Source organism: Doryrhamphus excisus, linkage group LG9, assembly GCF_037039965.1.
Source record: "Doryrhamphus excisus strain RoL-2023G ecotype Guam linkage group LG9, RoL_Dexc_Guam_v1.1, whole genome shotgun sequence".
In the NCBI taxonomy this organism is placed as follows: Eukaryota; Metazoa; Chordata; class Actinopteri; order Syngnathiformes; family Syngnathidae; genus Doryrhamphus; species Doryrhamphus excisus.
Window position 1 is genome coordinate 21089403 of NC_136365.1, and position 23703 is coordinate 21113105.

General features: G+C 50.8%; 5 protein-coding genes across 11 annotated transcripts; 1 reads left to right on the forward strand and 4 right to left on the reverse strand.

The window, feature by feature from the left end:
- Positions 1–399: 399 nt before the first annotated feature.
- Positions 400–6528, reverse strand: LOC131127957 (calpain-2 catalytic subunit-like). 3 transcript variants are annotated; one of them, XM_058070420.2, is made up of 21 exons: positions 6187–6527; positions 5853–5922; positions 3694–3812; positions 3472–3605; positions 3114–3282; positions 2952–3035; positions 2808–2893; positions 2676–2741; positions 2428–2588; positions 2189–2358; positions 2106–2117; positions 1830–2041; positions 1727–1763; positions 1592–1657; positions 1470–1527; positions 1326–1390; positions 1182–1250; positions 1036–1114; positions 833–949; positions 690–748; positions 400–616 (listed from the first exon to the last, which is right to left on the reverse strand). In XM_058070420.2, the coding sequence occupies exons 1-21, from the start codon at positions 6421–6423 to the stop codon at positions 593–595; spliced, it is 2094 nt and encodes a 697-aa protein (XP_057926403.2). In that variant the 5' UTR covers positions 6424–6527; the 3' UTR covers positions 400–592. The 3 variants fall into 3 exon arrangements, with proteins under 3 accessions (XP_057926403.2, XP_078649757.1, XP_078649756.1); XM_078793631.1 differs by having other exon boundaries at positions 2676–2893; positions 6187–6528; XM_078793630.1 differs by having other exon boundaries at positions 2952–3282; positions 6187–6528.
- Positions 6529–6607: 79 nt separating this feature from the next.
- Positions 6608–13149, reverse strand: aars2 (alanyl-tRNA synthetase 2, mitochondrial (putative)). Of its 4 annotated transcripts, none has more exons than XM_078793634.1 (22): positions 12824–13142; positions 12184–12372; positions 11963–12108; positions 11694–11885; positions 11485–11629; positions 11277–11416; positions 11107–11215; positions 10998–11036; positions 10820–10934; positions 10030–10157; positions 9814–9949; positions 9562–9731; positions 9379–9492; positions 9155–9295; positions 8955–9092; positions 8785–8888; positions 8614–8722; positions 8413–8520; positions 8212–8322; positions 7896–7979; positions 7701–7814; positions 6608–7625 (listed from the first exon to the last, which is right to left on the reverse strand). In XM_078793634.1, exons 1-22 carry the CDS (start codon positions 13064–13066, stop codon positions 7458–7460), a joined length of 2943 nt encoding a protein of 980 aa, XP_078649760.1. In that variant the 5' UTR covers positions 13067–13142; the 3' UTR covers positions 6608–7457. The 4 variants fall into 4 exon arrangements, 2 of the variants coding, with proteins under 2 accessions (XP_078649760.1, XP_057925896.2); XM_058069913.2 differs by having other exon boundaries at positions 8395–8520; positions 12824–13140; XR_013628157.1 differs by lacking the exons at positions 6608–7625; positions 7701–7814; positions 7896–7979; ... (3 more) ...; positions 8785–8888; positions 8955–9092 and having other exon boundaries at positions 9379–9488; positions 12824–13147.
- Positions 13150–13418: 269 nt separating this feature from the next.
- On the forward strand, positions 13419–18280 carry alg13 (ALG13 UDP-N-acetylglucosaminyltransferase subunit). Its single transcript, XM_078793635.1, is given in 25 exon segments — positions 13419–13622; positions 13741–13824; positions 13897–13947; positions 14011–14057; positions 14148–14220; positions 14288–14369; positions 14429–14594; positions 14651–14714; positions 14829–14946; positions 15014–15078; positions 15140–15240; positions 15302–15387; positions 15445–15712; positions 15815–15922; positions 15989–16136; positions 16200–16371; positions 16479–16502; positions 16538–16608; positions 16678–16746; positions 16858–16987; positions 17048–17167; positions 17247–17287; positions 17356–17470; positions 17544–17650; positions 17713–18280. Coding segments are annotated over 25 exon segments (2790 nt in total). The 5' UTR covers positions 13419–13502; the 3' UTR covers positions 18073–18280.
- A 27-nt stretch (positions 18281–18307) lies between these two features.
- On the reverse strand, positions 18308–19241 carry LOC131129133 (protein EOLA1). Its single transcript, XM_058072361.2, has 2 exons — positions 18804–19241; positions 18308–18731 (listed from the first exon to the last, which is right to left on the reverse strand). Exons 1-2 carry the CDS (start codon positions 19060–19062, stop codon positions 18523–18525), a joined length of 468 nt encoding a protein of 155 aa, XP_057928344.2. The 5' UTR covers positions 19063–19241; the 3' UTR covers positions 18308–18522.
- A 120-nt stretch (positions 19242–19361) lies between these two features.
- On the reverse strand, positions 19362–23417 carry LOC131128833 (actin-binding protein WASF3-like). Of its 2 annotated transcripts, none has more exons than XM_058072158.2 (11): positions 23260–23417; positions 22884–23039; positions 22658–22792; positions 22438–22591; positions 22237–22354; positions 20780–20824; positions 20588–20712; positions 20292–20519; positions 20107–20228; positions 19815–20033; positions 19362–19735 (listed from the first exon to the last, which is right to left on the reverse strand). In XM_058072158.2, the coding sequence occupies exons 2-11, from the start codon at positions 23014–23016 to the stop codon at positions 19572–19574; spliced, it is 1443 nt and encodes a 480-aa protein (XP_057928141.2). In that variant the 5' UTR covers positions 23017–23039; positions 23260–23417; the 3' UTR covers positions 19362–19571. The 2 variants fall into 2 exon arrangements, with proteins under 2 accessions (XP_057928141.2, XP_057928135.2); XM_058072152.2 differs by having other exon boundaries at positions 19391–19735; positions 19815–20036; positions 23260–23416.
- Positions 23418–23703: the final 286 nt, after the last annotated feature.

Here is a 23703-nt window from a genome sequence, read left to right on the forward strand (position 1 = left end):
TACACTGCCCGGGCTTTTTTAGCGGAAGTAGAATAATAAGGTACGACGTACGTCAAACAGGCATTTTTTTGTAAACGCACATTTAGCACAAAGCCGAAAACCACCACACAAAGACAAAAAAGTAAACAGTTAAGTACAAAAGTTTACCAATAGAGATGCAGTCCCGCTTCAGGTTGTATAGCCCAATATAGCTTCATGCTAGCACTCACGCCAACTGTAGTTTGAATGAAGTTTTATTTAAAAAATTTTAGCGGAAGTACAATAATTCTGTACGACGTCAAACGGGCATTTTTATGTAAACGCGCATTTAGCACAAAACCGAAAACCACCGCACAAAGTCTGGGTTGGTTTAGCCAGTTTCATAAAAACACCCCCCAATTGGACAAAAAAAGTGAACAGTTAAGTCCAAAAGTGCACCAATAGAGATGCAGTCCCGCTTCAAGTTGTACAGCCCAAGATGGCTACATGCTAGCACTCACGCTAACTCTAGTTTGAATGAAGTTTTATTTAAATGTTTTTTCTTGCAATCATTTGAAATGTAAAGCAAAGGCACTGACTGACAAACAGGAAGTAGTTGATGGCGGGCGGACGCTCAGATCATGGAGAAGTTCAACCACTGCAGGACGACAAACATCATGAAGTCTTAAAATAGAAACAGTTTGAATGATGCTGGGGAATGAACTTTGAACCTGGTTGAAGTTGAGTTCGATGGAGCCGCTGTCGTTGGGGTCGTACTTTTTGAAGATTCCTGACAAATGACAATAAACACCTTCTTACCATGCTAGCGACCATGCTACAAGATGAATAGTAATGGTGGGATGGACTATCTTACGGAACATGATCTCCAACCGCATCAAACAGCCCACGAAGTTATCGAAATCAATGGTCAAGTCGGGCTCGGCGTAGCGAGCCACTAAGAGCTGGTAGATGGCGTTGTTGAGCGTGAAACCTGCAGGGCGAGGTCCACAAACGGCACGCTAGCATATCAGCGTCACTCGTATATCGGCACTGAGTTGACGTTTGTCCTGCACTGACCTGCGTCTTTAAAGGCCACCCTCATTTCAGGCGTGCTCATGGTGCCCGAGTTGTCCACGTCGTTCTTCTTGTAGATGGACTACGAGACACAACATCGTATCCGTGAGGCTACACGCGGGTTCCCGAGGTCAAAGAACATGTCCTACCAGATAGCGCTGGACTTTCTTCCACAAGGTGGCGAACTCGCCCAGGCCCAACTTGCCGTTCCCGCTGTCCTGACGCCGAGTCAAGGAGCGAGTCTAAGAACTGCTATGATCTGATGTGATCCGTGAAGGTCAAATGAAGGATACATCCATGAGGTTGACCATGACTCTACACGTCTCCATGCTGAAGCCGTTCGTCTTGATGTCACTTCCTGCCAGTACGACACACATACAGTTGGCGCTTGAGCTAACGATATTAGCATCGATTCACGCATAAAAAGGAGGACTGACGTTTGGCGACGATCTTGTTCATGATGGTCTTCAGCTCCCCCGCGGAGATCTCCATATCCTGGAACAAACTTGTTAGCATTAGTCGCTAACGTGGTTGACACGGTGCTAAGTACGCTACTTACGTCGCCTGCTAGCTTGGCGAAGAGACCTCGGAATCCGGCGTCCACTTCCTCCTCTGTCACCAGTTCCTGTCAGAATATTTAGCATAGTTAGCATAGCACGGTTTATCAACGCTACTGTTGTCGTGTATGACTCACGTCATCAAGATCTGCGCTGACCGGGTCGTCAAACGGCCTGAACACACCCACGCAGTTAGCCGGCATCATACACTTCCTGTTTAAGAAACTCGTCAGTACTTACACGGTCTCGGTGCGTTTCTCGGAGAAGACGCGGATGCAGAAGTCGCCGTTGAGGTTCGGCTCGAAGGTGGACGGCACCACCAGGTACTCGCCGGGCGGCAGCTTGAAGCGCGAGCTGACTTCTCGAAGGTTGATGAAGGTCTCGGATCTGGCGGTCTGAGCGTGCGTCAGGAAGAAGTTCTTGTCCAGGTGAACCTGCTGCCGGCCGTGGAACTAAGGCGGTAAAACAGCCAGTCAGAGTCGGCGACCCCCGTTTACCTGGAACGTGACGTCCCACCTGTTTGGGAACCTGCCAGACGAGAAACGAGAGATCAGCTTTTGAGGTTTTTCGACATTCCAGGAAAAAAACGCTCATCCCACCTCGTAGATGGCGAATCCGATGGTGTGCATGTCCTCTCCCTGCTTGCGGAGCTTCCTGCGGTTCTTCTGGATCAGACCTACCACGAAACTGCACCCCACCTCGCCGTCGTCGGGGTCGTCGTCCTCCTCGTCCAACTTGATGACAAACTGCGGGTTCATCCAGAAGGTGTCTGCGGGGGCAAACCACACGGGGTCACGAATCCGCACTGACATTAGCTAATCCAACGGGGGCCACTCACAGGGGTGGTTCCTGCAGCCGCCGGCCGTGGAGCCACGACGCCACGAGCCGTCGAACTTGTTGACGCTCCAGTGCTTCACAGAGTCGTCCAAGATGGTGTCGGGGGTCAAAGTGCACACCTCAATGCGAGAGTAGTGACGCAGGAAGTCCTTGTAGGACATCCTGTCAATCAAATCATCACCATCAAGGTCATCGCAGTCCATGTTAGCATGTTAGCAGGCAGTTAGCATGCACGCAGAGCGACGCTACCAGAACTCTCCATCCTCTGCGTTGGCGTGCGGACACGCCCCCTCCACGTAGTCCCACTCCGACGACCTGCAAGAAGATAAACATCCGCTTTCATTTACCGGCGAGCTAAATGCTAACGCTAATGTTTGATACCCGTCACTCCAAGCGCCGGTCCACTCGACCTGACCCCAGGGGTTCCTCATGCGCACCAGCTTCTCTTGACGACCTCTGTAGTTGACCTGCAAGGTCACACAAACGTCAACAGCCGTTTCACAAGCGGCGGATTCGACCTCTGACCTTTACGGCGCCTGTCAGCGAGTAGGCGTGGCCTTTGACCAACTTCTGGCGCGTGACCGCCTCCGAGTCCGCGGCGCTGGTGATCTGTGGAGAAAAACGGCCACATGTGAGGGTCACGCGTGACGCACGCACACGCACGTGCACGTGCACGATGGAACTGACGTCGATGGAGCATCCCAGCAGCGCTCCCGCCTCCAACGCTTTGCTGACGATTTCGAAGAGGTCACCGGGAGGTCGCTGCAGGTCGTAGTTCTCGGCGATGCCCCCCGTGAAGTCCTCGAAGCCTTCGGTGGTGGACCCCCCCGACAAGGCCTCGTAGCAACCGTTCACTCTGCACACACACACTCAGTAAATATGCTAATGCTAATGCTAATGCTGATGCTGATGCTAATGCTGATGCTGATGCTAATGCTAATGCTAATGCTAATGCTAATGCTAATGCTAATGCTAATGCTGATGCTAATGCTGATGCTAATGCTAATGCTAATGCTGATGCTGATGCTAATGCGAAGTGTCTTACTTGGCGTAGGCCTTCTCCAGCAGGGCGCTCCAGAACTCCCGCCCCTCGGCCGAGTGGACAAATAGCAACTCTCCGTCTTTGACTGGCAGGCGGTCGTCAATCACCACGTCCACCCACTCGCCGAACTGCCACAACTTCTCACACACACACACACACACACACACAAGGTTGCGTTTAGCGGTAGTAGAAACGGCGGGAACCATCGGTAGAATCTCCTCCCACCTGGAAGTGGAAGATGCCGGCATAGTCGTCGCCAAAGCCCTGGTCCGAAGGAACCACTCGGGCCATCACGTACTCGTTCAGCGTCAACGAAGCGATGGCCGCCAACAGCCAGCAGTCACCTGCAGAGTCATGTGACCTGTCAGTATCACCCATTACGACCGCTCATCCCTGCATTATTATGCCACATCATTCATGAAAAATGCTAATAGCGTTGATTATTGACAGGCTAAAACTCATCGGTTTGCCGCCACGTCAATCCACAGACCCGAGGGCTCAAACAAGGAATCCCACGCGTCGGTGACTCAGTCTTGCGTCGCTATTAATACACAGTCCCACTGTGGAAGTGTGGAAGTCACCCAGCGCTAATGCTGTAGTTCTTTGCTAACACAAGTCTGCATTTTTTATTTAGCATGGCAGCAAGATAGCCTACGTGGCCGTAACCCACGCCTACAACTACCTAACATGCGGTTTCTGCCTCACTTCCTGTCCGTCACCCCTTTTCCTTCCCAACCCCAACAGGGCACATATAGACAAACAACTATTTTTCGGGCGAGCCAGCCAATCACAGGGCACATATAGACAAACAACTTTTCTTCGGGCGAGCCAGCCAATCACAGGGCACATATAGACAAACAACTATTTTTCAGGCGAGCCAGCCAATCGCAGGGCACATATAGACAAACAACCATTCTTCGGGCGAGCCAGCCAATCACAGGGCACATATAGACAAACAACCATTCTTCGGGCGAGCCAGCCAATCACAGGGCACATATAGACAAACAACTATTTTTCGGGCGAGCCAGCCAATCACAGGGCACATATAGACAAACAACTATTTTTCGGGCGAGCCAGCCAATCACAGGGCACATATAGACAAACAACTATTTTTCGGGCGAGCCAGCCAATCACAGGGCACATATAGACAAACAACTATTTTTCGGGCGAGCCAGCCAATCACAGGGCACATATAGACAAACAACTATTTTTCGGGCGAGCCAGCCAATCACAGGGCACATATAGACAAACAACTATTTTTCAGGCGAGCCAGCCAATCGCAGGGCACATATAGACAAACAACTATTTTTCGGGCGAGCCAGCCAATCACAGGGCACATATAGACAAACAACCATTCTTCGGGCGAGCCAGCCAATCACAGGGCACGTCTAGACAAACAACCATTCACACTCACATTCATACCTATGGACAATTTGGAGTCGCCAATTAACCTAGCATGTTTCTGGAATGTGGGAGGAAACCGGAGTACCCGGAGAAAACCCACTCGTGCACGGGGAGAACATGCAAACTCCACACAGAGATGTGGAATTGAACTCTCAACTCTCCTCGCTGTGAGGTCTGCACACATAACACATAATACCCCTAAGGCAGTGTTTTTCAACCGAATATTACATCGCTCTGCCAGTCTTTACACCAATGACACGCGACAATGACATAATATTTGCAGAAAATTATTAATACATATTAATAAAAAAAGTGATATTGAATAATTCCTCACGGCACACTTGTGTGCCGCGGCACCGTTGTTGAAAATCACTGCCCTAAGGGTGATTACAGTACATAAAGAAAACACGTGCTTTCATCACATAAAGATGGAGGGAGGTGTCACTCTGACTAACATTCCTGCACAGACCTCAAGTTAAAAAAAAAAAACAACGCTTGAGGCACAAAAATGTTCAACATGTGAAAACAAAACTGAGTCACGCTCTGACTCATCCTTCTTCCTGTGTGTGTGTGTGTGTGTGTGTGTGAGGGTGTGTCCTCATTGGTCAGCCGCACATTTTCCTCTTTGATGATTAAAGAGCACATCGACTGTCATCTTCTTCTATTGTTTCTATCGTCTTGTACTAGCCTCTCTTGTTGTATCCTGTCTTCTTCTACTGTCTTCTAGCATCATTTCACCGTCTTCTACTATTTTCTACTGTCTTGCGTTGTCTTCTATTGTGATGTGTTTGAGGCCTCAATTCCCAATTATTCCTTTATGCTTCCCGATGAACTTCCGAAACTTCAAAACAAGCCTAACATGGCGTGCGTATGAAATATTGACAAATAAAAGCAGAGTGAAGAAGACATGGTAGTTAGTATGCTTCACTAAAACAACCTTCACGAGGCGTTCAGGGACTGTGGGACACGAGGGAACTCACCCAGCGCGCCCTGACAGATGTCCGTCCTGGTGGCTCCGCCCACAATGAATTCAGGTGAGGACACCAGCTCCTGATTGGACAGAAAAATAAATAAGTTTGGATTCTGTGACGTCAGCAGGGTGTTGTCTTCAGTGTAGGCGGGGCATCAAGATTCTAGGGGTTCCTAATGTTTTGGCCTCTTCTTCCCGAGTCAGCACTGATTGAGATGTTTTTTTTCTTTATTTAATCCACTTCCGTTTTCTTTGTGTTTTCCAACTCTTATACACAAACGAACCCCACCCAAGCAGACACACCCATACCGAAAACGATCCGAACCGGACCGAGAATCACGTACCGTGGGTCTCTTCCAGGTCACACCGCGAGTCTTGTACGAGTTCCGACCCAGTTCCTTAAAGCCCAGAGCTTCGGGTTCGGCGGGGAAGGTCGGGTCGCAGAAGAGGCGTCCGTTGCTCACACACTGGGCCCGCAGAGCCGCGAAGTTCTGGTTCAGGTACGGAACCGCCTTGTGGTTGCTTCCGAACCCGGCCGCCATGGCCCGCTTCTTGGCCAGACTGGATGCCACTCCCGCCATGTCGCAGAAAAGTCCAGTAGAACTTGACTAGAACCTCACAAAAAACTTTTCACAACTTTTCCTCTGGTGGCTTCTTGATGACGTCATCAAAAATATCTCCGCCCGCTAGAAGGGGGCGGGGCCCAGAGTCAGACTGCTTGTGTGTGTGTGTGTGTGTGTGTGTGTGTTTTACAACAAACACTTTATTGATTCCAGCTTGGGCGAAGAAAACTCCATTTTTTGACGTCAAATCATTTGATAACAACAATTTAAAAGCATTATATACATATTTTAATGAATCTTTACACATACACCATTTTTATTACCTATATGCATCATTTTAATGCATTTTTTCCACACAATTTTTATCCTCGGCTATATAAGTATTTGTAGCATGTATTTGGATGCATCAGTTTCAATGCTTTGGCGAAGTAATCACATGACATCAGGTTTGGTTTGTTTGCTGAAGGAGTAACTGCAGTCAAATGTCTGCTAAGCTCCGCCCCCACCGCCACCCGTGCAGGTGTCAGGTTAGTCTGATTTGACATGTTATGACTCATTCTTTCATTCATTTTCTACCGCTTTTTCCTCACGAGGGTCGCAGGGGGGTGCTGGAGCCTACGCCGTACACCCTGGACTGGTGGCCAGCCAATCACAGGGCACATATAGACAAACAACCATTCACACTCACATTCATACCTATGGACAATTTGGAGTGGCTAATTAACCTAGCATGTTTTTGGAATGTGGGAGGAAACCGGAGTACCCGGAGAAAACCCACGCATGCACAGGGAGAACATGCAAACTCCACACAGAGATGGCCGAGGGTGGAATTGAACCCTGGTCTCCGCGCTAACTACTCGTGCAGCCCATGTTATGACTATATTATTTGTATTGGTTGGTATCTGTGTTTAAGTGTCTTAAATTCCTTTTAAAACAAAGAAATTGATCCACATGATTGACAAAATGGGCGGGGTCACCTCTTGAGGTCGCCTTCGGTTCCGTGGCTAAGATACAAATAAAACAAACGTTTCCTGTTCCTGCTGTTGGAAAAGTCATCCATTAATATTCCTGCGGGCAAACTGTTCCGCCCATCTGAGAGCTTCTGTGATGTCAGCGGTACTTCCTGTCCCTCGGGCGACCACCGTAGAGCCTCCGCCCTCGCCGCCGAGCCGACGACACACCGCCACCGCCCAGGCTGAAGCCGAGAGCGCCACAGAGTCCTGGACGTGGGGACGACAACCATCGTGATGCTCGAAACGGGACTCGCTCACCGCAAAGGTGAATGACAGCTTTACCTTCGGCACCTGACAGGCGCACAGGACTTTCCCAGAATGCCTCTGGTGTGCCAGCAGCATCACGTGACTTTGAGGAAGAGCTGAGCTCAGCTGGTTGACTGCCTTCATCACCACCTGACAATAAAAACAGGAAGAAGCCCTGCTAGTGCTAATGCTAATGGTAGCAACACTGGTCATGTGAGGGTGGAGTCATACCGAAAGAGACTCCGCCTCCACAGAGTCCACCAGGAGGTCTTTATGGCCGTTGTTGTCCAGCACAGCCTGAGCCTTGACTGCCGCCTGCAAGGTATCATGGGAAATCCTTCACCCTTTCAATGTCTACATGTGTATTTGTTGGTACTGGTCCTTTCTGCTGTTAGCAAACAGCATGATTTTAGTTTTATTTAAGGACAAAACTATTAAATTAAAGGCTTTTTAGTGAATCTGGGAAATCACTACACTAAGGAACTAAGTACACACAGTACCTAGTATACTTATTGAAGTACAAGTACAAAAGTGCATCAGTCCTGACCTCTCCGGTTTCCAGCTTCCGGACCAAAGTGTTACTCCGCCTCTGCAGACTCTTCAGGCGGGCCTGCAGTTCACCACGTAGCCACTGGGGGATGGGCGTGTTGTCCACCGCCTGAAAAAGACGTAACGCAGGGTCACGAACCCGGCCGCAGCTCCTGTGTTGCATTGCATCGTGGGTACTTACATCAGAGACCACGCCCACCTCCTTGGCGAGACTTTGAGCGGAGTCGAGGCAAGAAGAGGCGGAGCCTGTCATTCTGGCCGACAGCGAGTCCACATCCTGAAGTAACGACTGCCCCGCCTCACGAGCCTGAACAAGACTTGAGTTTGATTTATGGTCTGGATAAGCTAACTCCCATTTATTATGCTAAGCTAGGATTAGCTTCCATGTTTACTTCCTTACCTGTGATGCGTCTCGTCCCGTCACCGCGATAACACGACTAATTCCTCGAACAAGCGGTTTCTCCGACACGATGACGAGGTCTTGAATGGCGGCGGTGTGCAGCAGGTGCCTGAACACACATGTGGTCGGTCAAGTGAAGGCTTTTCACAATAAAAGGTTACGGTTTCTCACGTTCCACAGCAGAGTTCCACCGACGTGCGTCTCTCCGTGGGATTGTCCAGCAGCTCAGAAATTGGAACGGCGAGCGACACCACCCGGACCGGGTCAGGGTACACCTGAAGGAGGAAAAGACGGACTTTTATTGTGAAAAGGTGAGCTTAAATATAACGTGCTGTGCTTACCTCGTCCACCGTGCGGAGGCCCGTGATGCTCATGGCGCTGTGCAGGGGAACTTCCTCGACGTGGACTTCCTGATTGGCAAGCGCCATCTCGTTAACGCAGTTCTCCACCTGCTGCAGCTGAGCTACACTCAACGAGCCCTGAACAGGAAGTAGTACATTAAAATTAAAATCCCTAGCTTGCTGCTAAGACGGCGCGGTACCTTGAAGCTGAAGTCGAAACGGAGGCGGTCTGCCGACACGTGGGAGCCTCTCTGCTCAACCGACGGGCCCAGAACTTTCCTGAGGGCAAAGTTGAGCGCGTGCGTGGCCGTGTGGTTGACCATGCACGCCACCCGGTGGGCCTGAGGTCACATGGGAGGTCAGCGACCAATGAGGATGACTTCAATGTGTCAAAGAAATGGAAAATGGCCTCGCCACCGCTCACCTGGTCCAGGTGGATGTGGACTCGGTCTCCCACCTTAAGGGTGTCAGGGGCGATCACCTGGTGGATCACGTACCCGCCTGCACGAAACACCCCATCCAGGGAGAAGGGCACTTCCTGCCAAACGGTACATCGTCAACAGTGTGTTGAAATACACAGCAGATGACGTACTTCCTGTCAGCTGACCTGCATGTCATCCCGTACAAAGTAGCCTCGGTCTGCAGACTGCCCCCCCTGCTCCGCGTACAAAGACGTCCGATCCAAAATGACACCGCAGCGTTGGCCCTCCTTGACATGTGACACCAGTGTGCGTCCGTCAAACAGCGCCACGACGGTCGCTCGGCATGCTGGGAAAACTACCAGAGAAACGGATATGGAAAACGCCACATTGTTCAGCCATCTTGACCTCGTAGACACTCGGTAAGCAAGCATCGGTACCGTAGCGGTTCTGCTCCAGTCTGTACTCGTACTTGAGGCTGTCATCCGTGTGACCGACTCCGAGTTGCTGCAACGCCGCTACGGTGACCACGTCCATCGCCAGCTGAGACCGAGCGCCGTTTTGCTCGGCCGCCGCCTGACACGAGACACATTGACGACATGGTCAGCCTAGCACTTGTAGTCCTCCATATTAAGAGGGGGGAGCCCGACAGCCACCTTGTGGTTCTGTGCAATCAGTTGGTCCAGTTGGTGACGGTCAACAGATACTCCTCTCTCCTCCAGCATCAGGTCCACCAGGTCCAAAGGGAAGCCCAGGTCCCGGTGCAGAGACCAGGCTACCGAGGCTGAGGGGCACAAACACGCATGCACAGAAATCCTTTGTTTATCGAGTCAAAATATTTGCCCACCCCTAGAATAGAAAATATGTTTAACATCTTTTACATGCCGTTTTTAACAATATTAGAGCCCTCTAAACATTACATAACACCCCTACAATCACATGTACACTCATATTACCTAGTATAGTATATATAATAAGAGAAAATAAGCCATTTAAGACATAATTGAAACTCGTGCGGGCTACACGGCGGTCGAGTGGTTAGCGCAGCTAGGAGACCAGAGTTCAATTCCACCCTCGGCCATCTCTGTGTGGAGTTTGCATGTTCTCCCCGTGCATGCGTGGGCTTTCTCCTCCGGGTACTCCGGTTTCCTCCCACATTCCAAAAACATGCTAGGTTAATTAGCGACTCCAAATTGTCCATAGGTATGAATGTGAGTGTGAATGGTTGTTTGTCTATATGTGCCCTGTGATTGGCTGGCCACCAGAGTTGACTCCATAATTAACTTGTCTCACCGAACAATTACTGACACCTGTACAGTATTTTGACAGAGTAAAGCTGTGAAATTTAAACCGTGATGTGGTGACTGTACTTATATACACAGTAAATACACATTCAAGTATACACATATACTAACAAAAAAGGTACGGAAGGTGGGCGTGGCTAACCAGGAAAGACTCCATGTTTGCGGTCCATCCTGTCGAGGGTTCGTCGAATGAGCCTGCCGCCCTGCTGCAGAGACGACAGGAAGTGATCCTCATTCTCGTTGATAACGTCCATCACCTGTCAGACACTTCCTGTTAGATCAAGTAAACAACAATCAGCGTTTGAAGTGTTTCGGCTTACTCTGTCCGCCTCACGTTGGAGCTCAGGATACGCGTCACTCTGCACGCACACACAATCAGCTGAGTGGATTGACCAATGAGGAGGTGGGAATTGTGGGTACTATATATACCAAGGTGTGCGCCACTGTGGGGATCAGGCTTGCAAGTGTCCCCTGAGGAGCACGCAGGACCTCGGTACAGAATCGGACGGCCCGCCTGAGAATCCTCCGCAGCACCAACCTGACAGGAAGTAGAAAGTCACCTGAGACCGTGATTGGGTACCAATTGCTCGATTACTCACTCTGCGCCTGACATGCCGGGATGAACCCCGTCGGCGATGCACACGGCCAGCGTTCGCACATGGTCAGCTACAACCCTGTAAGCCACGTCCACATGAGCGTGAGCCCCCGTCGTGCCACCGTAGGCCCCCACGCCACTTCTCTGAGGACACATAGTGAGGTAAGGTCACTTCCTGAAACGCTTCACGTACATTCACCGGTGGCACGTACCTCATGGATGGCGTCCAACAGCGGCACAAAGAGGTCTGTGTCGTAATTTGACCTTTTACCCTGAAGGACGCTCACTAGTCTTTCCAGTCCCATGCCAGTATCGACGCTCCGTTGGGGGAGGAGCCGCAGCTGGAGATCCGCCTCCCTGACACACATACAGTGAAAATTGTGTATGTGTGTGTGTGTATATGTGTGTGTGGTGCAGGAACCTGCTATACTGCATGAAGACCAAGTTCCAAATTTCCACCACATCAGGACAGTCTGCATTAACCAGAAGGGCGGCATCTCTCCCCCCAATGTGGTCATAGTGGATCTCTGTGCAGGGACCACATGGACCCGTGTCCCCCATCTCCCAAAAGTTCTCCTTCAGGCCGAAGGGAAGAAGGCGGGCCGGAGGAACCCTGAGAAGTAGAGGGCCATCATGTTCTGATGACATCTTAACTTCCTGTGATTGGCTAACGTTAACACAGGTACCCACCCGATGTTCAACCAGATGTGCCGAGTCTCCTCATCAGCTCCTAAACCCAAAGCGGTGTCCCCAGCAAAGTACGACACATACAGTCTGTCAACGGGAATGCCATAGTGCTCCGTAAGGAGGCTCCACGCCATCGCACATGCTTCTTCCTGTACGGGAATGCAAGTCATTAGCATCTCTGCCGAAGTGACTACATGCTAAAGCTACGTCGGTGCTGCGTGTACTTTGAAGTAGTCCCCAAACGACCAGTTCCCTAACATCTCAAAGAAGGTGTGGTGGTACACGTCCTTGCCCACGTCCTCCAGGTCGTTGTGTTTGCCGCCAGCTCGGACGCACTTCTGACTGTTGACCACGCGGCGATACGACGCCATGTTGCTGCGCGGATCCACTGTGCCCAACAAGATGGGCTTGAACTGCAATTGAATATTGCACAGAAATAAATATAGTTAAGTGTTGCATAACATCTTGAAATCTAAACAATCTTCATAGGAAAAACCTTGTTCGGAATGGTGAACTGGTGATTTTAAAATTTTAAAACACAGTGTTTGAAGTTAACATCCTGCAATGACAACTTGAGTCTTTCCCAGCATGCAATGGGCTTGTAAGTCAAGTCCACCAGTTTGACTGCTGATTAAAAGATCGCAATTAAAGTCACAATAATGTCTTGTCATAGCTGATGGAAGGTGTTATCTGGTACAACACTGTATACAAATCAATTGTACTTATATATTTGTATTTTTTAATCACATTCCCGATGTTAGCAATCATGCTAATGAGGTCGTGCACTTATTTTGAAAAGCCTCTTATTTTGTAAATCCCCAGCTTTTACGAACAAACCGGACTGGGGTTTTGGTTCTGTCTGACCTGATTCATTCCGGCGTTAACAAAAAGTAGACTAGGATCCCCTCTGGGCCGGACCGGAGAGGACGGTACCAGTCGATGTTCATGTTGTTGTTGAAAGAAGTCCAGGAAGGTTCTCCGGACACGCGAGGCTCTCACTTCCGGAGGGCACGCGCTTTGGCCTTGAGCTGAGCGTACAAGGAACCGAACCGGTGGCCCAGCGACCCGCCGAGTGGAGCCGAGACTCCGGTGTAGCAGTCTGTTCATTGGCACGTTGGACCAGAACCTCAACACCAAGTGTCGACTGGAGCACGAAGCGCATGCGCGTTCCGCACACGTTCGTCTTGGTCTAAAACTGCACATGACAACAACTTCAAAGTCCATTATCGCCCTCTAGTGACCAGAGGGGCAAACTGCGCACTATATGATTGTTCTTTTGTATGTATGCCACTAACTAATGAAAAACAGCATATCACGTCCAGCAAGCTAATGTTTTAAGCGTACTCACTTCAAATCGACGATTTCCACGAGGAGCACGACAGTGTAATAATATAAATACGCCATTTTATCAAGAGTTGCCAAAGTTCCCGAGCTTGATTTTGGCGCTTGAACGTGTCAGCAGGTCATCGCGCTCTCATCAGTCGTAATTAAAATCAGCTGGCAGGTGTTTCTCGTGCTGTTGAAGTGTTTTGGCGCCGGCGGGATGCACAAAGGCCTGAAGAAGTACTTTGTCAACATGGACGACTACCTGGCCAGCCTGGGCCTCTATCGCAAGATGGTGGCGAGGGACGCGTCCAGCCTCTTCCGAGCCGTGTCAGAGCAGGTGAAAGGCTAAGGCTAACGCGGTAGTGGTCACCATGGAAACCGAGGTTACGTCAAAGTGTTTCCGTGACCTTGACCTTCATTGACCTTATTTTTTATAATATTGTGTGTTTGTGTAGTTATATTACTCCCAGAACTACCATCACATGATCCGCCAGGACTGTGCTAACTTCATGAGAGCTAACACCAGCGTCTTTGAGCCGGTGAGTGTTTTGCTAATTGCAAAATAACCTCACCTGTGATGGAGCGCCGGCGTCACGGCACTTTTGTTGTAGTTTGTCGAAGGCTCGTTTGAGAAATACCTGGAACGTTTAGAGGACCCCAAGGTGAGCCCGGTAGTATTAGACTGACCTTTGACCTGTGCAGGCGTAACATGTGTGTCTTGGCAGGAGACTGTGGGTCAGGTGGAGATCAAGGCCCTCTCTCAGCTCTACAGGTGAGGAACGGCAACTTTTCACTTGGCCAATCAGAGCGTGTGTTTCTTTTGCGGGGGCGTGGACATTGAACTCCGAATTTGTGTGCTCAGACGCTGCTTCCTGATCTATCGTTATCCTGGGAAACCCGCTACGGTCATTTCGGAAGACGACTTTGTAGACAAGGTGAGCCACCCTGTCATAAGACTCCGCCCACTATTAAGTATGACATCACGGGTCCTGTGTCGCCTAGCTGATGCTGTGCTGCTCCATCAATGGCCACTATGACATCATCTACGCCAGGACTTACCCCGCCTCCGCCGCCCTCTGCCAGGGTAAGTTCAAAGGTCGGTTGTCACGGCGGCACGGTGGTACAGTGTGTTTGTGTGCGCAGCTGTTTTGTATGAGCTACTCTACACCAAAGTGTTTGGTTGCGAGGAGGCGGAGCTCTGTCAGGCCATGGAGGTCTTCAAGGTCGGCGGTCGTCGTTATAGAAACAGTCCCTCCATGTGCAGCGACATCGATATCGGATACGACATTCCTGAAGACCGAGGCTACAGGTACATGTGCACAACACTGTCATCAATCCACATCCGTAATATATTTGCCCGTGCAGGGAGGAGGCGGAGTCAGGTGGCGCCGCAGACGAGAAGCAGCGAGCTTTGACAGAAAGCGGCAAGGTGGGCATGACGTAATCCATGTACATGAACCGATTAGTGCAGGAAGTGACCTCATCACATATTGCAGTAGTGCTGTATGTTTTTCCTGCTTCTGATCACTTCCTGTCCGCACAGCCGCCATCGGAAACCCCGCCCCCCTGTAGACTGTCTCTGCCTTACAAAGTGATGAAGTCGCTCGATGGCGACGTTTACAGAAATGTGGAGTTCGACGTCTGGCAGGACACGTGCAAAGGTAATGCGCCCAGGACGGTGGTTGTGTTTCCAAGATGGCGGCGCGCTGACTTGTGATGCGTCAACAGAGATGCAGAAGACGGACTACATGGTGTTCGCGGGGAGGCAGTACTTCCTGGGAGACAAGTGTCAGGTAATAGTGTGTTTTGAAGATCACCTTTGTCGTCATGGCGACCGGCGTCTTGTTTTTTCAGGTGCGTCTGGAGCCGAAGGGAAAGTACTTCAACGCCTTCATCCAGGAAGTCGGAACACACTCGACCGCCGTCACCGTCTTCATCGAAGAGCTGGGAGAAAAGTATACACGTATGTTGAGTATGAGAGTAATCTGATTACATGGTAACCTTCTTCCATGGCAGACACCTGGTTCCTCTGACCGACCTCAAACCAGTCAATCCAGTTCCCGCCTGGAACGTCGCCACACCGTCTCGGAAAGGCGACCTCGGTACGTTCACTACTTCCTGTTCCCGGCAACCTTTCGTGACTTGGCCCTTTTTCTTAGATTCCGACGTTCGCGGTCAACGGCATCAACGCCATCGCTACTTCAGGAAGTCTCGCGGCAGCAACGGTATAAAAGGGGCGGAGCTTTTAATACCGCCTCCGGCATACGGAGGCCCAGCTCCATCGTCGCTACCCCCCCGCTTCCAGCCGGCGGGTCACCCTCGTCCTCCGCCACCTCCTGCCGGAGCGATACCTTATGACCCCTACGGTCCCCCGCACCACCACCACCACCCCCCTGCCGCACGCCCGCCACGTTATGGTGCATCCAGGTGGGTGTGTTGCCGCAATTAGCTGTGGGGGGGGGGGGGGGGTGAAGGACGCAGGTTCTGATAAGAGCGTGTGTGTGTGTGTGGGGGGGGGGTTCTGGTCAGAAGCTCCACCCGTTTCCTGAACCGACACCTAATTGGTCCCCAACTGACATACTACCCCCCCACCGGGAGGCGTTACTATGACTACGAGAGCTACGCCTTCAGGTCACGGTAAGAAGGGCACGCCGTCTCGAGTGTGATTTGATGGACACATTGAAACTTCAACGTTCCATGTAGTCGGAGTCGGCGGCAGATGGCGGTGGCGCTTAATAAAGAATGTCAGTTTGCCTTCTCCGACGCCGCAGAAGAATCAGCTGACCTGGATGGCACCATCACGTATTACCAGTTGGATGAGGCCAACGACGCCGCTTTTCCGCCGCTGACGGTAAGAAATTTGACGTGCGAAAATTCCATCACCTTGAAGTCAACGCCATCTCGATAACCACAGGCTCAGTCGGTGGGTCAATCCCCTGCCATGGGAGCCCCGCCCCCTCCGGTCGGGTCCTCCTTCAGGGTCCAGAGAGGCTCGGGGTCACTGCCCATCGCCCCACCGGCAGGACACGCCATAGCGTGTTCCTCGGAGGAGGAGCAAGAGGATGCCAGCACCGTGGAGGACCAGGGTGAGCCGTAGTCTAGACCCCGCCCACTGTGTGTGTGTGTGTGTGTGTGTGTGTGTGTGTGTGTGTGTGAGTCAGCAAGATTGACATGCTTGTGTGTCCGACTTCAGATTTGTACACTCAGGGTGAGTAATGTGAACTTGGTGGCCTTGGTCCGCTTGACAGGAAGTTGATCCTGTTTCAGATCCCGCCTACCAAACAGCCAGCGTCTATGCCCCCGCTGAGCCGGCCACTAGCCAGGTAACACACACACACACACTGACATGCTACTTCAATGACTCTTAACAAGTGATGACATCATTGTGGCAGGATCAGCAGGAAGTGGGGGTGGCGAACTCTCCCCCGAGAGCTGACATGAGCTACAGCTACACGCAGCAGGTACACAATCAAGGTCAAGTGAAGGTTACCGTTAAGCCAGCACACCTGATGACAACAGGAAGTTGGTTACACATGGCCTCGTCTCAGTGTGTTGTTGTTGTTGTTGTTGAGGTGGTGAAGCCATTAGGGGTCATCTCTTCTTCACCTTCATCCTCCTCTTCCTCATCCCCCTCTTCACCTTCATCACGTGCACCTGCTGCCAGTCACCTGCCTGTGGCGCCGCATGCTCCACCTCGCTCAGGTGTACACACACACACACACACAAGCATAATGCAAGGTAACTTTATTGTTGTGATTTTAGTTGCCATAGCGATCCCAGCTGCCTCCCCCTGGTTGGTTAACGAGTTGGGGGAGACGCTGTGCACGGTGGTGACTCCGCCTCCTTACTCCTATGACCCCAATGGCAACGACTTACCCAGAGGTCACCTTGACTCATTGACCTTTGACCCTGTTGTTTTTGTTTGTGATTATTGATATACTGTGTATATATATTTCTGTAGACTACAGAGTACTGCAGTACTACTTCAACCTCGGAGTGCAGGTGAGCTCTTTGGGGGGCATCTGACCTTCATCCGACATTGAAATGATGGACCTGACGTGTCTCCTCAGTGGTACCATCAGAGCTGCTGGCAGCAACAGCAGGCGTACACCCCCTCGTCCCCGGACGCCACCTACCCCTACCAGCACTGCCCTCCTTACATGAGTCAGGAGCCCCCCATGCATGGTGAGCTGGTGGAACAGGAAATAGTTCTACTTCCTGAAGCATGTGACTGACTCGCTTAACTCTCCATTTTCAGCTGCGCCCCACTCCTATCCCGAGGTGGGACGAGGACCGCACCAGCCGTCGCCCTCCTACCCGGATTCCAACAGGGCCGTTGATGGACAGCCAGACACACACGGTGGTGATTAGTCATTGGTCTACGGTTTTGGTTCTATACCATGTTGGTAATGCTCATTTCCTCTACAGGCCCCGCCCCTTCAATGGAAGGCTCTTCTCTCAATGGTCTGCCTTCAGGCCCCGTCTCATCCTCTGCTGTCTTGTACCAGGATCAAACAACTCTACTGCATCTGCCGTACGAGGCTCCACCCCCTGCCACCTACCTCTCTTCCGCCCCACCTCTTCTCCCTCACACCGCCCACATCACTCACCACACTCCCTACCACCCCTGTCTACTCCCCTCCGCCCACTGGGGGGCGCTCCAGACAGGCGGCCATGGCCCACGGGTCTACTGCCCGGCCACTAACCCTGCACATGTGGTTGTCACGGCGCCACCGCCGCCGCCCCCCCACCACCCAAGCCCTCATTACATCCCCCCAGCCATCTAACATACACACTTATTGGCATGACTGTGTCACATTGCTTTGCAAGGTTAACGTGTCAGGGTTGCCATGGTAGCCTGACGAGGGTGTCTTTTCAGTTTGAGCCAGCCAGTCAGAAAGACTGAGAGGGGCGTGGCCAGTCCCTGTTTATTGTTAAAGGGATGTTTTTGTGTTACATTAACACGGTGAGTGTGTGTGTGTTGTTGTTGTTGTTCCAGGGTCAATAAAGTTTGTCACCAGCAAAAAGTCTCCTTTTAATAGCGCAAACCAGTCTGTGATTATATAATTATATATTTATGGTGAATTATAATTATTTAATCAGGTGATTATAAGCAAAATGATGTTCGGGAGGGGGGCAGAAAAGAGTTGGTTTACTCTGGTGGTTTTCAATAAGCTAACTCGTCAGCTAACAAGGTTGGATGCTAAATGTTGCTCAGTTTGCATCTTACGCTGTCGTCATGGCAACAAGTGTGCCGGAATGTCCACCGTCCAGAGGTCCCGACTTCCTCGGGCAATCAGCGGTGCCTTCAGCCATCGAGGGTTGGTCAGGTGAGTCAGGTGTTTCCCCTGTAGCCCAATCAAAATGGCTGCCTGCTCCAGCTGTTGTAGCTCCTCCCCCTGCAGGGAGCCCGGGCACTGCCAGGTCCTGCCCACATCCACCAATCCTGGAGAAGATGCGTTAACACGTGACCATTTATTTCCAACATGAAGAGGCGTCTTCGGCCATCTTAACTCACCTGCCACCACGCCCCGCCCAAACCTTTCGATGGACTCCATCAAAGTCTGAATATCATCGTGGGTCATCCCCAGCCGACCGCCCAGAACATCCCGCCACTCATCCCCGTCCCAGTCCCGCCAGGCGATGTGGACCGCCATGGTGCGGCCCTGCAGTGGAGCGAGCAGCGGCCTCCAACGGCTTTCCACCGTCTTCACCCCATCGAGAAGAAAACCCGCGAAAGGCTGCCGGAAGGACAAGCAACTCACGTGCAGGGTCATGAGTGCAGAGCGAGGCTGAGCTGCGTGACTTCCGGTTTTAATTCGAAAGTTAAGGTTCGAAAGTATATCGATTAAGTGTAATATGTCTGTATGTGTCTCGCCTTTAAGAACTAAACGATGGTCTCAACTCTATAAAGGCTCTAAATTTGTTACATTTTGCCGAAATCAAGTAAACATTAAGACTCAAACAAGAAAAACAATCACTGACTCACCACTTCCGGAAACCGTTCTTCTTCATCTTATGCTTGACGTACATTTCACTACTGACCCCTGCTGGACAAGTCACTGTAGTGCGCCATGTCATGTACTTTTAATATCAACGTTTACAATGAACATTAAGCAATACAAAGTATAAAAAAAACAACATGCAACATGTCAATTACAGCACAGATCACCAACCAATCATTTTAAAGAACACAATAATACAATAACAACCATGGCAACAGAGCAGTTGCCATCCGAAAATACTTTTTTTTTCAAATAAATAAAACATTTAGCTAACAATCCCCTCAGTCGGACCACTCCTGCTCATCTGGTTCCGACTCATCCTCGGACTCGCTGTACTCCACAGCGATGCGTCGGGACAGAATGGTTGCGACGTCATTTCCTGTTGGCTCACGTTTCTTGGCCTCCTCCTGCTCACGCTGCTCCTGCACCTTCCGGAGCTGGATCCCTGCACATAACACCAAAGAGAGCCACCTTAGAAAACCGCATGGACCCAAAACACATCCTCGGGATCCTTTAGGAAGCACCTCTGCGGATGGCGGCCAGCAGGTCGCTGCGGGCGTCGTTCATGGGGACGAGTGCTCCGGTGGGAAGCTTTCTGCCATCGATGTCGGGAGGCAACGGCGGCGGTTTCACGGCTGAGGGTGGCGCATGGCCGCTGGGTCTGGAAGGGGAGGGGACGTAGTTGGCAGGGGGAGGTGGCGGAGGAGACGGGCTGAAGGGGCGGGCGAGAACCCCGGCACCCCCTGCTGGCAGAACAAAACACGCGGGGTTAGATTTGTTGTCATGGTAACAGGCCAGTGAAGAAGTAGCGGTTACCTGGGGCAACGTTGGCCGGCAGTGCTGTTGCCATGGCAGCAGAGCTATTAGGGACCACTTTGTGCGGTGCTGATGACACCAGAGGAGGTGGCGGGGGCGGGGCTGGGGGGATCTGATGGTCACTAAGAAGAAACATGGCGGTCATGGCGGCCATCTCCAACAAAGAGATGCGTACGTGTGCATACTTGGCCTCCTTGAGGTGTGCCGCGCTCTGATTGGCCAAGGTGGACTGCGGCGGCGTCCCCTGCTGGTGATGCGGCTGGTTGCGGCCCAGCGAGTGCTGCCTGCCGGTCGCCGTGGTAACGGAGGAAGCGGGTCGCAGGGCACGGTCCAGCGATTGAGTCTGACCGCCGGTCGCCACGGAGACGTGATCTTTCCCGTCATAGATGCCAGAGAGGGAGGGGTTGTCGGACCTGTGTGGGTGGAGTCATGTGAGATGACGACCACTTTGGCCACAGGCCACTGTGACCTTTGACCTCACCTGTCAGGTGACAGCGATCCTTCGGAGGTGTGGTACGGTGATGGCGTAATGCGAGCGTCAGGGCGTAGCTCCTTATCGTACGCCATCAGGCTCCACTCCTGGCGTCGGTTGCGAGCTTTGCGTACCTGCGGACCGCCGTGATGCGTTTAATGGATGCACCAAAGTCACGTGACGGACATGATGGACGCTTACCTTCTTCACTTCCCTTCCGGAAGATTCTTCCACATGCTTCTGCTCCTGCGGGTGGCAGTGATTGAATGATCGAATGATTGATCGGTTGACTGAGAAACGGTTTCATTGGCTGATTGACGGATTATTGCATTGACTGATGAGTTGATTGATGGACAGATTGATCGGCTGATTGGTGGCTTGATGGGTAAATTGATTGACGGACTGACTTGTTGATGTATTTATTGATTGACTGGCTGATGGGTTGATTGATGAGACAGTTGATGGAATGATTGATGGGCGGCTTGGACGGAATGATGGGTTAATTAACCGACTGATCTGTTGATTGATAGACGGATTGATGGGTTGTTGATTGATGGTCTGACTGACAGAATGATTGGTTGATGGACTGGCTGATGGGTTGATTGATGAGATGGTTGATTGACTGATTGATGGGCGGCTTGGACGGAATGATGGGTTAATTAACCGACTGATCGGTTGATTGATAGACGGATTGATGGGTTGTTGATTGAAAGCCCGACTGACAGAACGATTGGTTGATGGACTGATTGATGGGCGGCTTGGACGCAATGATGGGTTAATTAGCCAACTGATCGGTTGATTGATAGACGGATTGATGGGTTGTTGATTGATGGTCTGACTGACAGAACGATTGGTTGATGGACTGATTGATGGGCAGCTTGGACGCAATGATGGGTTAATTAACTGACTGATGGATTGATTGCTAAACGGATTGATGGGTTGTTGATTGAAAGCCCGACTGACAGAACGATTGGTTGATGGACTGATTGATGGGCGGCTTGGACGCAATGATGGGTTAATTAACCGACTGATCGGTTGATTGATAGACGGATTGATGGGTTGTTGATTGATTGACTGATCGGTTTATTGATGGGTTGTTGATTGATTGATGGCCTGACTGACAGAACGATTGGTTGATGGACTGATTGATGGGCGGCTCGGACGGAATGATGGGTTAATTAACCGACTGATCGCTTGATTGATGGACGGATTGATGGGTTGTTGATTGAGTGACTGATCGGTTGATTGATGGCCTGACTGACAGAATGATTGGTCAATGGACTGATTGATGGGCGGCTTGGACGGAATGATGGGTTAATTAACCGACTGATCGCTTGATTGATGGCCTGACTGACAGAATGATTGGTCAATGGACTGATTGATGGGCGGCTTGGACAGAATGTTGAGTTAATTAACCGACACATCGGTCGATTGATTGACGGATTGATGGGTTGTTGATTGATTGACTGATCGGTTGATTGATGGGTTGTTGATTGATGGCCTGACTGACAGTATGATTGCTTGATGGACTGATTGATGGGCGGCTTGGACAGAATGATGGGTTAATTAACCGACTGATCGCTTGATTGATAGACGGATTGATGGGTTGTAGATTGATGCCCTGACTGACAGAATGATTGATTGATTGATGGGTTGACCTTCTGCCGCCTCTTCTCCTTGCGTTTGTTCTCGGTGGCTTGAAGCATCTTCTCCCTCCACAGGTTGAAGAAATAAGACGGGTCCGTGTAGAATTTGAGTCCATCCTTTTTGTCATCCCTGCGGTCACGCACACACATACACACACATACGTTATTGTCCATCGGGCGTGTACCAAGGAATCGGGCGCGGTTGAGACGGACCTATAGGGTGTGAGGATGTTGAGCGGTGGCGGTTTGTCGCAGCGTTGGTACGTCTCCAACACGGGCTTGAGTATGGAGCGCCGCGTCACCACCTGCTGATCCTGAACGGTACTGCTCCTGAACGCTTTCCGCATGTTGATGTCCTGTAAAGAAACTACCACCGCAACGATACTGACGCCATGTTTCACGCTTATAGGGGTCAGAGGTCACCGAGTATTACCTTCCTCAACAGTGGAATCCAGCTGTGTGACCTTGACGGCCAGGAGGTCTACACGTTCCTGTAGGCCGCTCATCCTGATGTAGAAGGCGTTGGCCTCGGTGAAGAGCTCGCCGAAGATGTCCTCAGCGTGGCGACCTGTGCAAAAAAAAAAAAAAAAAAAAAAAAACACACGCTGCGTCATACGATAATACACACATGCCACAACGCTACAATGGCGGTCACTCACTGAGTCCTCCGAGCTGCTTGATGACGGCGGCGAGCGCGCTGTTGGTGACGCACTCCAACTCGCTGGCGACAGCATCGGGCAGAGTGCCGCGACACAAGAACTTGGGTTCGATGATCCTCTGGACCAGTGGCATGGCGCGTGCACGTCACGTGACACCTTAAGATAGACATATAATGGCTATATAATGGGAGTTAAACACGTGCCGGTTCAGACACAATTGCGCGCGCATAACAACCTCATGACGTCACGTAGTGAGCGCGCGCGGGTGTCCTGGCCTGCTCAGGTACCGAACAATGGATGGCGATGACGTCATAGCCGACATGTGCACAAAAAGACTCGGTCACGTGCGCGCGCTCGCGCGATCACGGAAACTCACCCGGTGATGATGAGATGCCGACCCAAACGCTCAACGTTCTCAAGGTTCTAGAAGGATCCTCACTCGTCTGCCCGCGAAGATGCTGACAGGGAAGAAGGGAGAGAGGGGGGGGAGGCGAGCCAATCGGCTTTCACTCGGAAGTGTTCGGCATGTGTCGGCACACTTCGGCAGGAACTATGGCAACTCCACGTGGACAATCTTGATTTTTTTTTTCCTTTGTGTCTAACAAAGCAAGCAGTCACAAAAATAAAATATAACAAAAATAAAAAAATGAAATGTAATAAATAAATAATAAAAAATAAAATGACAACAAAAATGAAAATAAAATAATAAAATATAATAAATAAATAATAAAAATAAAATGATATAACAAAAATGAAAATAAAATAATAAAATATAATAAATAAATAATAAAAATAAAATGATATATAACAAAAATAAAAT

What these genes read in the sequence shown, in the direction of transcription:
- aars2 (XM_058069913.2), bottom strand. Translation starts at nt 13,066, where the DNA reads ATGAACAGACTGCTACACCGGAGTCTCGGCTCCACTCGGCGGGTCGCT. An exon ending in CCCGGCATGTCAGGCGCAGA is followed by an intron (nt 11,216 to 11,276) that starts GTGAGTAATCGA and finishes ACTTCCTGTCAG; the next exon opens with GTTGGTGCTGCGGAGGATTC. An exon ending in TGATTGCACAGAACCACAAG is followed by an intron (nt 9,950 to 10,029) that starts GTGGCTGTCGGG and finishes GTCTCGTGTCAG; the next exon opens with GCGGCGGCCGAGCAAAACGG.
- LOC131128833 (XM_058072152.2), bottom strand. Translation starts at nt 23,016, where the DNA reads ATGCCACTGGTCCAGAGGATCATCGAACCCAAGTTCTTGTGTCGCGGC. An exon ending in CCGGAAGGGAAGTGAAGAAG is followed by an intron (nt 20,713 to 20,779) that starts GTAAGCGTCCAT and finishes GGCGGTCCGCAG; the next exon opens with GTACGCAAAGCTCGCAACCG. An exon ending in GCACACCTCAAGGAGGCCAA is followed by an intron (nt 20,229 to 20,291) that starts GTATGCACACGT and finishes GTTTCTTCTTAG; the next exon opens with TGACCATCAGATCCCCCCAG.
- LOC131129133 (XM_058072361.2), bottom strand. Translation starts at nt 19,062, where the DNA reads ATGACCCTGCACGTGAGTTGCTTGTCCTTCCGGCAGCCTTTCGCGGGT. An exon ending in TGGGCGGGGCGTGGTGGCAG is followed by an intron (nt 18,732 to 18,803) that starts GTGAGTTAAGAT and finishes CATCTTCTCCAG; the next exon opens with GATTGGTGGATGTGGGCAGG.
- LOC131127957 (XM_078793630.1), bottom strand. Translation starts at nt 6,423, where the DNA reads ATGGCGGGAGTGGCATCCAGTCTGGCCAAGAAGCGGGCCATGGCGGCC. An exon ending in CCGGCATCTTCCACTTCCAG is followed by an intron (nt 3,606 to 3,693) that starts GTGGGAGGAGAT and finishes GTGTGTGAGAAG; the next exon opens with TTGTGGCAGTTCGGCGAGTG. An exon ending in CGCTGACAGGCGCCGTAAAG is followed by an intron (nt 2,894 to 2,951) that starts GTCAGAGGTCGA and finishes GTGACCTTGCAG; the next exon opens with GTCAACTACAGAGGTCGTCA.